This window comes from Mytilus trossulus, chromosome 7 (genome assembly GCF_036588685.1).
Source record: "Mytilus trossulus isolate FHL-02 chromosome 7, PNRI_Mtr1.1.1.hap1, whole genome shotgun sequence".
NCBI classification, from domain to species: Eukaryota; Metazoa; Mollusca; class Bivalvia; order Mytilida; family Mytilidae; genus Mytilus; species Mytilus trossulus.
The window spans coordinates 77,616,104-77,631,263 of record NC_086379.1 but is presented as its reverse complement, the minus strand read 5'-3'; the positions used below and the strand labels follow the sequence as shown (position 1 = coordinate 77,631,263).

General features: G+C 30.4%; 1 protein-coding gene across 3 annotated transcripts in view; it reads left to right on the top strand.

The window, feature by feature from the left end:
* LOC134725883 (multidrug resistance-associated protein 1-like) overlaps positions 1-14,685 on the top strand; it is a 43,884-nt gene extending 29,199 nt beyond the window's left edge. For all 3 annotated transcript variants that reach the window (XM_063590139.1, XM_063590140.1, XM_063590142.1), the window contains exons 26-28: positions 12,938-13,104; positions 13,424-13,618; positions 14,532-14,685. In XM_063590139.1, the coding sequence (XP_063446209.1) occupies positions 12,938-13,104; positions 13,424-13,618; positions 14,532-14,655 (486 nt within the window). In that variant the 3' untranslated portion in view covers positions 14,656-14,685. The remainder of the gene's footprint in view (positions 1-12,937; positions 13,105-13,423; positions 13,619-14,531) is intronic.
* Positions 14,686-15,160: the final 475 nt, after the last annotated feature.

The window sequence follows — 15,160 nt, the reverse complement described above, 5'->3', positions numbered from 1 at the left end:
CATTTGAGATTACCGTGCAATGGCTATATAGACAGTCGAGGTCGTTTAAAACTTACATTTGTTGTATTTCCCAATTAGTATTCCACTATGAAATTCTTATTCAATAAGATATGTTGTCATTAAATGATTTATAAAATAGAACATCATTATTATGTTCCCTTGGCATAACATAGTTATCATCATTCAATCAATTATCATAAAAACATCACTGTTTCAAAAATCCAATTTTCAAAGCTTTTTATTTTAAGCAGTCATGGATACATTGGTGACACAAATTGTTTATTCTGGTAGGATGAAAAATTGATGATTTAGTTTTAAAAAGCTAAAAGTGCACCAAGTTATGACGAAATTAAACTAAACCCATCGAATGTTATATTGAATTATTAAGACATTTACGACAAGATAGATGAAAATAAAATAGCAAGCGTCATTCAGATCCATTTGCATTAGTCCCCTGACTAAAATAGCGTTATTCTGTGTTCAGCAACGTTACATGTTTTCTGTAAAATTATAAGCGTATTTGTCAACTTTGAACTAATGTATCTGAAAGAAAACCCAAAGATTGTGACATATCTTTTTCTAACATAAATGGATTCAATGAACAGTCCTGGATTTTTTGTTAGTTGTTAGTCTTTCTCCGTAAAAATATAGATATCTTTTGAAAAAAGTTTAAAAAAAATAAGTTTAAAAAAGGCATTTCTTTATATATCTAAGTGAATATGTCGCTAAAATTGACGTTTTCTTATTAAAATTATAACAACAAATAATTGGTAACTCCTATTTTATATTTCATATTCCAATGTAATCAAAGTACCAGTGTGCTAAAAATTGTGAAAATTGGAAGATATGACATTCGGTATCGTGTTACCATAACTGCAAAATGTGTTCCCAATTTCTATATATCTTTCAATTGTGTTGTTGTTTTTTTTTAATATCAACGGCAATAAATTTCAATGCTCTTCAGTTTCATTGCTGACTGTGTCGTCTTACTATTTTTTATTCGAGCGTCCCTGATGAGTCTCATTAATATAAGACGAGAATTGCGTCTGCGCGTCTATGATGCAGTTTTTAAAGCACTCGCTGGATGCTATCACCCAACAGACGTTTATAGTCACCTTTTTTTAGAATCTTACGGCTAGTCAGTAAAATCATTATTTCAAAAGAAATTATTCATTTAACATTACCATTGAATCATACAAGAATAACATTTAAATGTAACGAATACAAATGTTTAAAGTAAGCAAATGCCTTTGTTGACCATGTGGATTTAAAATATTAACGAAATCAGTCCCCATTGAACCAAATTATAATTTAACGGGTATTCTCTCTAATTCCATTCCATGTTACTGACGTCACACAGACATAACTCAACAATAAGATTATTGTAAAGTTCAAAATGTAAGCATAGTCTATTAATATATGGAGAATCCATATTATACTTCGCAAATGATCGATGAAATTAAATGGTATGAACGGGGTCACCAATGTAAACAGATCAATTTAAATAGCCGCGTATATATTTAAGTATCCCCCACATGGTCAGTCGGTTGGAAAAGGGGAATTTATGGTTTATTTTGAATTTCTATTGTAGTAATTCTCAGTCTATATAAAAGCTGATACAGTCTAGCCATGGCATATACCAAATTAGCAATATAGATATAACATCTTACCATGGAAGACTCAATATATTGTGACAGATCATTTCTGGTGGGTTTACGGGTAAATCGGGAACGAATGCAACAAATACTTCAAACTGTTAAAATTTAAGATAATCAAATCATCAGATTTGTCTAAATTTATATTGAAGAAATAGTTTATCTTTCTTCTATTATTTTTTTTAAATTTCCGTTAACTTGTGTTTTGGATGGATTTTTTTTTAATGTGGCACATCATATACTATTGCTTACATCTGAACAATTGTTGGACATTAAAACTAATCCATGAATTAAAACTGCTTTGAGGTGATAAAATTTGCGGTATTTTTCTATGTTATGCACATTATTTATTCACTATATCGTTTTTATCATTTAAAAAATATGCATTTACCATTCAGGCGTTACAGGAGAATATAAATACGACGCATATAGAACTGACAGAGAATTTACAAAAGACGACATGCCAGTTGAATTCGTGGGCAGTTCTGTTGATGGGTGTTCCTTTATGCCTTTTCCAGATTACAAGTAGAAAGAAGGACCACAAATGTTCTAAAAGATTAGTCAATTTTAGAATTGTAAGTCTTTGTTTTGTAATTAAAATCAAGCAAAACTATCCGTACATGTTTTTATTCTATTTTATCATGCTACAATTTTTCAACTCTTCCTACACGGTTTTTAATATGATCTATCACAAATGTTGAATGCAACCCAAATGGTATGAAAACAGTTCTTATAAGATGCTCAAAAAGAAAGAAACGTTTGAAAATGTTAAGAAATTCTGAAACAGTTTTTAAAAAAAGATAAAATATACACATATGCTTAAACGATTTTTTTTTTATTCCGTTTTCAGATCCTCACAGGACTGATCGCTCTTCTAACAACATGTTATCTGATGAAGAACATCCAGGAAATGATTGGAGAAAATGGCGCCGTTATTGGAACCTTTACATCACTTATTGTTGAACTCGAGATGGTAGGTTGATAATATTTCACAATGTCACGTGATAGTTTTCTTAAAAAAAATGATTTACCCAATAAAACACAAGGTCATTTTTAATCATAACTTGCAATATATTCTTGGTCAGAAAGAAACATTAGTTTTGGTCTATTCAGAAATATGATAAAAATGATTTTAATATAAAATTATATTTTCAGAAATACATCACAAATGGAACAATGAATTGCATTTTATTTGCATTGTATGTGCTATTGGTACTGACTATACTGACGCAAACACACCTTCATCGTTCGACAACGAAAGAACAGAAATCCAAATTAGAAGAGGTAAGCTGAAAATAAATTCTTCTTAAATATTTTTAAATTTCCATGGCGAGTACTAATATTCTTTATACTTGAATTACCTTTTTATTTATTCTCGAAAAATATTGTATAAAACGAAAAAAATCACAATTCTATCTAGTGTATATATTTCTTAATTTATGTAACAATCATGTAATATCGTTTACAACAAGTATTTTGATGTACTTTTTATTTATTTTATAGGAATCGACATTAGTGAGCAGCGAATCTTTATTTTCCAAGCTTACTTATGGATATTGCACAAAGTAAGTACATTTAAACTAAATTAGCTTGTTTGAAGTACATAAAATTATTTAAAATATATCAGAAGTTCAGAAAAGTACATGGATGTGTTTTGATTATTTTTGTGATTTTGTAAAATATTCGACAATTATAAGAGCACGAGATTTTGGCTCTCAGAATTTGTATATAGAATTCGGGTATAGTGCGTTTTTTGTATGGCTTGTGAATTAGAATCATAGATCTTATACTATATGGTAAAAAACAAAAGAAGTTGTAAACATAATTGTTAATGTTATCGCACTGTATATGCATGAAGTTTATTTTTGAGAAGTAATTTATCAAACAATTGTTTTTACTTACAGACTTGTTAAGAAAGGATACAGACAAAAATTAGACAAAACAGATTTATTTCCATTGAGTGAAGAGGATACGTCACCATGTGTTGTACCAAGATTTGAAAAATACTGGAATCAGGAAGTTGATAATATCAAAAGGTGCGTTGTTTATCCCCTTTCCCTTAGAAAACCTTTGAGAAATTACTAGTTTAAAAAGTAGTGAATATTTTTCGCATCAGCTCGTTAGATTTAAATTGTTATGAATCGACAATAAGTTATTAATAGGCAGTTCTGATGCATGAAATCTTATTTCCCAATAAATGTTTTTCATTGATTTTGTAGAAGTTGTGTTCCTACAACAACAAAGAAGACAGACAAAGTCAACGAAGAATTAAAACATCAGCCACGACTTGTTAAATGTTTATTAAAGGCGTTTGGACCATATGTACTAGGTGCTGCTATGCTTAATTTACTATCAAGTATTTTTGGATTGCTGACTCCTTTTGTCCTCAGGTATGTATGAGAGATAGACAAAACTTATTTCCTAATTACTTTTACATTAATTGTCTCTAAAACTTGTAAACTTTTAATCAACTGTGAATCTTTTCAGTAGCTGTTATTAGCTATAATGTTTATTTTCACATACCAGTAATATAAACCTCTGTATAAATCTGTAAAGCACATATCTTTTGTTAAATTTTATTTACGGTTAGTCACCAAATTACATATCATCTAATCTATATTTCAATTTTTTTATGCATTTTGCAGATCATTAATCCAGTTTACTGAAGATCATACCAATGTCATGTGGGAAGGATACATGTACGCTATATTGATGTTTGGACTTACCATTGGCAAAACCATTTTTGAAACTCAACAAGGACTAAGAAATTGTAGCGGTGAAAGGCGTATGTGGATAGCAATTTCATCAGTCATTTACAAAAAGGTAAATTTACTAAATGTCATTTATAGGGAACAAAGCCATATTTAAATGACTAATTTTTTTTATTGATATTCAAGGTTAAAACGATAATATGGGAACGGTTTTAAGTGAAAGGAATTAAGTTATCTTTTGATTGCTGTAATGCACATAACAAAATATTCTTCAATCCGTTTTCTTTTTTTAGACCCTTAGACTTTCCAACTCAGCAAAGAAGTCTTCAACATCAGGAGAGATAGTCAACTTACTGTCTGTAGATGCTGGTAGAATTTCAACTTGTTTCCATAATATAAATTACCTCTGGACTATACCGTTTATGTTCTGTTCCACGTTGTTCTTACTTTGGCAGACACTTGGAGTCTCAGCATTTATAGGACTTGGAATCGTGATTGTTCTCATTCCATTCAACTCATATTTGGTTAAAAAAGGAAAAGATTTGCATGTAAGTCAAATAGTTTTTAACATCTTCTTTTATTATTAATCAACAATGTATTTTTGTCTCATGATATAAGTTCAATTTAAATGAATTTTAATAAAGTGTTACTCATTTTGGGTGGATTACAAAGACAAAAAAAACCCTAATATCCGAATGATTAACTTAATAATTTTGAACTATGTTAAATCTTTTTCAGTTAGAGGTTATGGATTTGAAAGACAACAGAGTTAAAATGATGAATGAAGTTTTGAATGGCATTAAGGTGAGTTTTCTTTTTTTTTATTTCGGCATGCATTCGACCTACAAGTACAATATATGAAATTTTATTTAATAAACAAAATTGAAAGGCTTAGATAAAGGTTGCTTTTTTTTAATTATGATCATATTGAACTAACCAGAGATAAAACTATTGACTGTCTACACTTGTAACTGCGGTTCATTGCTTGATTTTGTTTTTGTAGGTTTTGAAACTTTATGCCTGGGAAGATTCGTTTGAGAAACAAATATCAACCATCCGTGACAAAGAAATGGGTGTCATCAGAAACCAAGCACTTGTTGGTACCTGTATGCATTTGGCATGGTGCTTGACGCCGTTTTTGGTAAGCTCCACGTTCAATTTGGAAAAAAATTGAAAAATAATTCAAAAGATATTTAGAAATGTTTGTCAATTTTTTAAGATTAGTGTTGAAAGTAATTTTCAATAACCGTAACGCAGATGACCTTTAAATTGATTTTTTTCTGAATTTTATTAGGTTTCATTGGGGACATTTGCCATGTTTGTTTTGATCGACCCTGAGAATGTGCTGACTGCTGAAAAGGCTTTTGTGGCGATGTCATTATTTGGAATGCTTAGTTGGAATTTGAATGCATTGCCTCACATCGTGAATCACTACGTACAGGTAATTACTTTATATCAATTCACAGGACAGTTTGAAAATAACGTATTGTTAAAGATGACTATGAATCCGTCAGATTTACTTACTATGAACATCTAATTTTGAAATTGTTATTGTACAAAACACTGAATTTAAGAAATTGTTATTGTACAAAACACTGAATTTAAGAACTTGTTATTTTAGTTTGGATACACTTAGTGCGAATCTAATGTCGAAAATAAGAATGTAATATCGTAATTTATAATGACATAGACAAGTCCATTTGGGATGATAAATAAAACAAAAATGACTTTTATGTTTTACAAGCAGGAATATGATTTTTCAAAGTTTTGAGAACTCAGATTACAATTTCCTTTTTTTTTTTAAATTCAGAGATAAAGGAATCTTAGAAAATGTTATATTAAACATAGAACGTTATTAATTTTAGGCCAATGTTGCATTGAAAAGAATCCAAACATTTTTGAACAAGGAAGAACTAAATGAAGAAGCTGTGACAAGAAACTTTGACAATAGTAAGATTATTATGAAATATAATAGTTTAATTCATCTACATTTATATACGTATGAAAATAGATTAAAAGGTTTAATTTCATGTGTAATCTCAACATTGTTTTTTGAATTCCCCTCGCATCTTTCATTTATATCAATGAACTTCTTTTCTGTTTTTGATAATCTACTTGTTTATTGTTCCAATTCCTTTTAATATCTGAAATGAAATAAAAACACAATATTGAAATTCGTTAATCAAGACAATTAATAAAAATGTTATATTATCCCTGTAGAAAATGCAGTCACAGTTGACAGTGGTACATTTGCATGGAATAAAGAAGATGACTTTATGTTAAAAGAGTAAGTTGTAAATGTTCAATTAATTTGCACATGTTTGTGTAAGAAGCGACACTTCGTTGCTAAATAGTACTGAAAATACAAGTATCGACAAATTAAAATAATCATATTTTCTTGTATTTAACACTGCAGTGCAAATATTTATGAAATATAATAAGTAAGATTATTTGTTTTAAATTCAGATATTTTAAAAGAATTTAAAAAACTTTATGTCGCTACATCTGATTAAGAAAAAATGCAATCACATTTATACATACAAGCCTTGCTCTTCACTAGAGACCTTACTGGTTTTCGTTCATACATTATAATGTTCGTATGTTTTGATTTTCAGTATCAATGTCCACATACCCGAAGGATCGTTTGTTGCCATTGTTGGGTCTGTAGGATCAGGAAAGTCGTCCATGTTGTCTGCTATTTTAGGAGAAATGGAATCAATGTCTGGAAAAGTCAATCTGAAGGTTTGTTATTTAAATATTTCTAATTCGTAGTCCGTGAACTTTTAAAGAAAAATCTGATAAAATTTATTTCATAATGATTTATTAATTTTTTTTTCAAAGATTGTACATTCATTCTTTATGCTTGCAACCTTTACCGTGTTTATTTCCTTCTAACAATTTATTTCTTATCATAGGGAACAGTGGCTTATGTTTCTCAACAAGCCTGGATAAGAAACGCAACACTACAGAACAACATTTTGTTTGGAAAAGGCATGAATAAAAGTGAATACAACGATATCATTAATGCTACAGCACTTCGTACTGATTTGGATATGTTATCTGGTGGTGATCAGACAGAAATAGGCGAAAAGGTTCGTATAACTTGTATATTGTAATTGTTGATTTTCAAAAGAACACTTGAATCTGGAGTGCATATTCAATGAAAACCGCGTATGTTTCCGATCAAAATGTTAAATAAAACTATCAATTTCATTATTATTGAAAGACAAAATAATGTAATACAATGTAATACAAAAACACATTTTTAACAAATTGAAAACAATTACTTCTTTATATATTAGAATAATATGTATTATAACATATAGTATATATCATATGGTTTTGTTCTATTTTTAGGGCATTAATCTAAGTGGTGGACAAAAACAGAGAGTAAGTTTAGCCCGGGCATTGTATCAGGATGCAGATATTTATCTTCTTGATGACCCCCTTAGTGCTGTAGATGCTCACGTTGGCAAACATATATTTGATGAAGTACTTGACAAGAAAGGAAAACTAGGAAAGAAGGTAATTATACGTTTTATATAATTACTCTAGTGCTGAGAGATGTTTACAATCTAATGTACCTTTAGTTTTATTTTTGGCGATTTTATTTTTTATTCTTTGTTTCGAATAAGGAATCTGCTCTGTTATTCTTATGCGATCCCTTTTTTCAAATAAACTTAACCAATCAACTTAAGTAAAATAAAAATGTCTGTAGTATATATCTAAAGGACTAAGAGTTAATATAGATTTCAGACAATGCACATCCAAGCAATAACGAATAGAACATTCAACTTATCACATAAAGTGAATCTTTGAAATAAAATAAAAAGAACAGAAACAAAAAGTGTTTTGTTTATATTATCGGTTTTTTATTTTAATGTTTTGCAGACAAGAATTTTGGTAACAAATGGTGTTAGTTTTTTGCCCAAGACAGACATGATCATAACAATGGTAGATGGTAAAATCGGAGAAATGGGAACATTTAAAGAATTGATTGACCATAAAGGAGCATTTGCCGAGTTTCTTGACAATTATATGATTAACAAAGGAAGTGACAAGGAAGAAACACTATCAGAGACGGACGAAACTTCTGGTTTATCTGAAACAAAAGATGAAAATTCCAACACTGTGAAAACAAAGGATGACATTAAAGAAACAAATAATAAAACCGTGGATACGATTATTGATGAGGAATCCAATGAATCAGGAAAGGTAAAAATATTTGGTTTTATTGTGATGTGAATACATACAAGGAATCATTAACATATACATATTGGTTGTATTGATAACGCACACATTTCAAAATGATAGTGTGAATATAAAAGTATATCGATTACTCATTTCCTGTAAATAATCTTTCATCTGTTCTGAACAAAGTGTTGTCCTTTTTGGTAACTGATCCCTCCCTTCTTTTTCTAAAATATTCCAGTTAGTTTGTTTTCTTTCCGATGAGAATTAAATATAGAAATCAGTTTATACGCAATCAATGTTTATATCTATAAACTAACGAAAGCAAATATATATCATTTTTTAACGATTTTCAGGCTAGAAGTGCAGTGATGTCGTTCTACATGAGTGCCATAGGTGTTCCACTTAGTGTTTTTATCGTTATATTCAATATAGCATTTGAAATACTAAGTCGGTCTTCTGATGTGTGGATTAGCCAATGGACGAGTGACAATACAACGCATATCAATGGGACTGTTGATACAACACAGAGAAATATGCGTCTTGGTGTCTATGCTGGAATCGGAGCATTACAAGGTAATGATAGTTTCATTTAATTTTTTCCATAACCCATACTCCTTTTTTCGAAGCTCCTTTTCAGAATTCCTCATACAGGATAACTTTTTTGGAATATTAATGTTTTAATAATGTTATAAAATAATTTACATTAAATTCGGCTTTAACATAGATTTGTAACTTTTTCTTCAGGTTTCGTTTTACTACTAGTTGGATATGGTGTTAGTACTGCAAGAATGAATGCATCAAGAAAACTTCATAAAAATCTTCTGAGGAACATTCTACGTTCACCAATGACATTTTTCGATACAACACCAGTAGGCAGAATAGTGAATCGCTTTTCTAACGATGTTGCCAGAATAGATAACGAAATCATCTACCAATTCAAAGACTGTATTATCAGCGCTGCTGTAGTCATCTGTAATTCCGTGATAATATGTTTTGGAACACCACAGTTTCTCTGCGTTCTTTTACCAATAACTATCCTTTACTTCATACTTCAGGTAAATTATCATTAACTACTATTTTTTATCCTTGAGAGATGTTGCTATAAATATTTCAAACGTTTGACTAGTGTAAAACCCATTCAAACCAGAAAACCAAGGATCTAATCTATATATAAAAAAAACGAGATCCACATATGAACCACACAAACAAACGACAACCACTGAACAATAGGTTCCGGGCTTATGACGGGTTTAAACGTTTTAACACGCACCAACCATCATCCTAACTTGATGTAGGGGTGTTACAAAACAATATAAACAGACACACTATAAGATATTAATTATCATGTTTATTTAACATAATTTTGTAGAGATTCTATACAGTAACTTCCACACAGTTGAGACGTTTTGAGACATCTGCAAGTTCTCCTATTTACTCCCAATTTGCTGAAACTATTTCTGGAACATCAACGATCAGAGCCTACAACCAACAAGGAAGATTTATTGCTGAATCAGCAGAACGTATTGATGCTCATAAAACAGCTCAGAATTCCGCAGAAGTTGTAAGCGGGTAAGGACCTAACAATCTTTTTTTATATTTCAATTGTGTTTGATAGATATAGGAAGATGTGGTGTGAGTGCCAATAAGACAACTCTCCATCCAAATAACAATTTGTTTTTTAAAAGTAAACCAATATAGGTCAATATACGGCCTTCAACACGGAGCCTTGGCTCACACCGAACAACAAGCTATAAAGGGCCCCAAAATTACTAGTGTAAAACCATTCAAACGGGAAAACCAACGGTCTAATCTATATAAAAAAAACACGAGAAACGAGAAACACGTACATATTACAGATACTCTATATTTATATCAACAAAAACCAACAACCATCAAAACTCTAAAGGAAATGGTAGAGGAATTTATCAAACATTAAATAAATTGACTTCTTGTGACTAGTCATCTACAAACATATTTCTTAAATATTACTTTACTTTTTATAGATGGCTATCGATTCGACTTCAGTTCATGGGAGCACTTATTTTATTGTTTGTGTGTATATTTGCTGTGCTTGGGAAAGCTACACTGTCTGCAGGAATAGTAGGACTTGTTATTACATATGCTTTAGAGGTAGGTTTCACTAAAGACAGATTCTTATAGGAATAGTAGGACTTGTTATTACATATGCATTAGAGGTAGGTTTCACTAAAGACAGATTCTTATAGGAATAGTAGGACTTGTTATTACATATGCTTTTGAGGTAGGATTCACTAAAGACAGATTCTTATAGGAATAGTAGGACTTGTTATTACATATGCTTTAGAGGTAGGATTCACTAAAGACAGATTCTTATAGGAATAGTAGGACTTGTCATTATATATGCTTTAGAGGTAGGATTCACTAAAGACAGATTCTTATAGGAATAGTAGGACTTGTCATTACATATGCTTTAGAGGTAGGATTCACTTAAGACAGATTCTTATAGGAATAGTAGGACTTGTCATTATATATGCTTTAGAGGTAGGTATCACTTAAGACAGATTCTTATAGGAATAGTAGGACTTGTCATTACATATGCTTTAGAGGTAGGTTTCACTAAAGACAGATTATTATAGGAATAGTAGGACTTGTCATTACATATGCTTTAGAGGTAGGATTCACTAAAGACAGATTCTTATAGGAATAGTAGGACTTGTCATTACATATGCTTTAGAGGTAGGATTCACTAAAGACAGATTCTTATAGGAATAGTAGGACTTGTCATTACATATGCTTTAGAGGTAGGTTTCACTAAAGACAGATTCTTATAGGAATAGTAGGACTTGTCATTACATATGCTTTAGAGGTAGGTTTCACTAAAGACAGATTCTTATTGGAATAGTAGGACTTGTCATTACATATGCTTTAGAGGTAGGATTCACTAAAGACAGATTCTTATTGGAATAGTAGGACTTGTCATTACATATGCTTTAGAGGTAGGATTCACTAAAGACAGATTCTTATAGGAATAGTAGGACTTGTTATAACATATGCTTTAGAGGTAGGTTTTACTTATATTAAGACAGATTCTTATATATCTTTTGAAAAGTTTGTTATATACAATGTCTTATTTTAAGGAAAGGAAAGCTTTATACATTATATTTTCAATAGCTGCATTATCTGAAACTTTTATTTGTAAACGTGTTTTCTCACTCGTAGTATGTCCTCGGTGAACAAAACGAGAAACGAGAAACACGTATATACTACATAAACAAACGACAACTACTGTACATCAGATTCCTGACTTAGGACAGGTGCAAACATTTGTAGCGGGATTAAACGTTTTAATGGATCCAAACCTTCTCCCTTTTTCTGAAACAATAGCATAACATCACAACATAGAAAAACATACGATAAAATATCAATTGGCAGATTTAACTCAATCAAAAAACGTATGATTACACAATGAACGAATAAATTTGATCTGCGATATCTGAATACAAATGCGCAGTTAATTAAATATTAGAGACAAACATTCATGACCAAAAAGCTAACAAACAAATTCAAACACAGGACATCACTGAGAAATATTTAACCAATCAAAAACCGTTTTTTTATTATCTTGAAGTTTATTCAAATGTTGTAAGAATAAGTGAAAAATTGAAGATATTACAAATAACCAAAGCTGGTGTACAGACAAGATCCATATAAATAAAAAATAACAAAAAAGCATTATAAACAGTATCAACAGGTCGAATTAACAAGAAAATACGATTTGAGAGTACTCGCAGTTACTGACAGCTAGTTAAAAGCCAAAACCAATTAATAATAAAAAGTCATGCATCAGAGACAAATCTACATGTGTTCATCAATATGTCTCTAGTCAATAGCTAAATGATTTTGTTTTATGGAGATTCTTTACATAATTCATATACAATATTATACCAGAAAATTAATAAATATTATAAAGTATTCTTATGTATTTATATGTTTTTTTTATAGATTGGTATAGTTGGCAGAACTGGAGCAGGGAAGTCATCCTTAACCATGGCTTTGTTTAGAATCCTTGAGAAAGCTAAAGGGAAGATAATCATTGATGGAATTGATATATCAACTATCGGTCTTCATGATTTGAGATCTAAAATTACTATCATACCACAGGTACATATTCAAACCTTCTTTGGTAAAGTTTGGTTCAGTAAAACAGCTAATTGTTTTGGCAGTAAATAGATTCAAATGAAAGTAGAATGTTAGAAAACATGGTTAAAAAAATCCTATCACATTTTAAAGAAAACCAAAGAGTTAAAATAACAATACAAGCTATAAATATTTAAAGTTTAATTAATCGGTTTTAGGCAACAATATTTTTCATTCAAATTCAAATTATTTTTCTTGTAGGATCCTGTCTTGTTTTCTGGGACCATGAGAATGAATTTAGATCCATTTGAGGAGTACAGTAACGACGAGATATGTAAGGCTTTAGAACATGCTCATCTAAAGAAGTTTGTTGGTGGTTTGGAGGAAGGATTAGACCATAAGTGTTCTGAAGGAGGAGACAATTTTAGGTAATTATTCTAACACAAACCATCAACATTTTGTTTAAATGTGAATTTTGGATGAAAATAAATCGTACATCAGATATCAAAAGGCTTTAAAGGTTGAAATCATATTTGAACACGATATGTACAGTATTGTTAGATGGAAATTCTAAAAGTCAAATAGATTATGAACGTTTTAATGAAAAACTGATTAGTTCATTAACATTATCATATTCACTAACGGAACATGAAAAACATACATAAAACCAAAATGAAATAATATCTTCTTTCTAATTCAATTATTTAAAAAAAAATATCGTATAACTAAGTTCGAATTTGTTTTCAGTGTTGGACAAAGACAGCTCATGTGTCTTGCCAGAGCGCTGTTAAGGAAGACTAAAATATTGGTGTTAGACGAAGCTACAGCAGCTGTAGATTTAGAAACAGACGAGTTAATACAGAATACCATTAGAACAGAGTTTTCAGATTGTACCATCCTTACAATAGCACACAGACTCAACACAATCATGGACTACACAAGGTAATAATTGATAATTGATGAGCACAATACGTGTTAAGATATTGTAATCATTTATCTAACTCAATACATAAAACAAAGGAAAAATGACTTAAAACTACGACAATTTGATTTAATAAACCAAATTGCTCGATCAATATACAATACCACGTATTGCATGTATATGAAGGATAAGAACGAATTAACAGTTGAATTATAGGTTTTTTCTGCATGCAAGATTTACTGGTGTGAATGATTATGTGGACGTTTCTTTAAAATCTAGGGACAGAGCTACTACCTTGCAGTACTGTTGGCATTAAATTACCAGTAGACATTTAACATGCAGTAATCGGGACAACCATCTTATTTAAGACATTTTCGACTAGACGTGGCTACATGTTATATATTCCACACGGCTTAACGATATCGTTTTACATGTTGGGGTCTATCATTATTGACTATACAATTTATGTTTTGCTGAATTGGTGTCTTGTCGTATATTAAATACACGTCATTTAGACTATTTTTAAGATGAATATTTGTCTCAATACCAAACCTAACACATTTTGTTAGTTATTAATGAAGGACCAACATATCTCGTTAGTAATTAAGTTATCAAAAGTACCAGGATTATAATTTTATACGCCAGACGCGCGTTTCGTCTGCATAAGACTCATCAGTGACGCTCAGATCAAAATAGTTAAAAAGCCAAACAAATACAAAGTTGAAGAGCATTGAGGACCCAAAATTCCAAAAAGTATTAAGAACCGGAATAATTTTCTAAGGTTTAATGAGGTGTATTATTTAATTTATTGCTGAAAAAAATGTGAAAGGTGGTCATTATTGAATCTGACGTTTAGAGAAATATAAGTCACTTGAGAGATGACATCTTTATAATAGTTACAACCAAATATAATATCATTTTTTTTCTCTTCAGAATAATGGTCCTTGATGCTGGAAATATAAGTGAATTTGACACACCATCAAACTTGTTAGATAACTGTGAAAGTATGTTCTATAGTATGGCTAAAGATGCAGGATTGGTTAAAAGCAACGAATAAAGATACTTATCGATTAAAAAATACTTTGTGTCTTGACTAAAGAGAACATATTTTAGTGGGTATGAGCATAAACAGAGTATTCCACTTGAGAGAGAAGGGGACCATCTGATTACGTATCTGTTTCCGACCAAGCCAAGGAAAGGAGAACAGTAATTGAATAAGGAATCTTTCATGTAAACTTATGCCTTTTCTTGCCATTATTACAATAGATGAAACGTTCCATAAGAAGAATTGAAATTATTCACACATATCAAACATCGTTTTCATAATAATTGATTCTATAAATAAATATTTCATTTATATCGTACAGTTTCATTCTGAATATGTCAATGAGGTCTTCTCTTTTTCTACATTTGCTAGAATTTGGAGTTCAATAATTCTCTAGTGCAATATCGAGTATCCTTTTTAATTTTAATGTATAAATTATAATAATTTTTTTTTTGCAATATTTCTCACTTGTTATTTTTATTTGTTATACTTTATCTCAATATTTCTAGCTGGCATT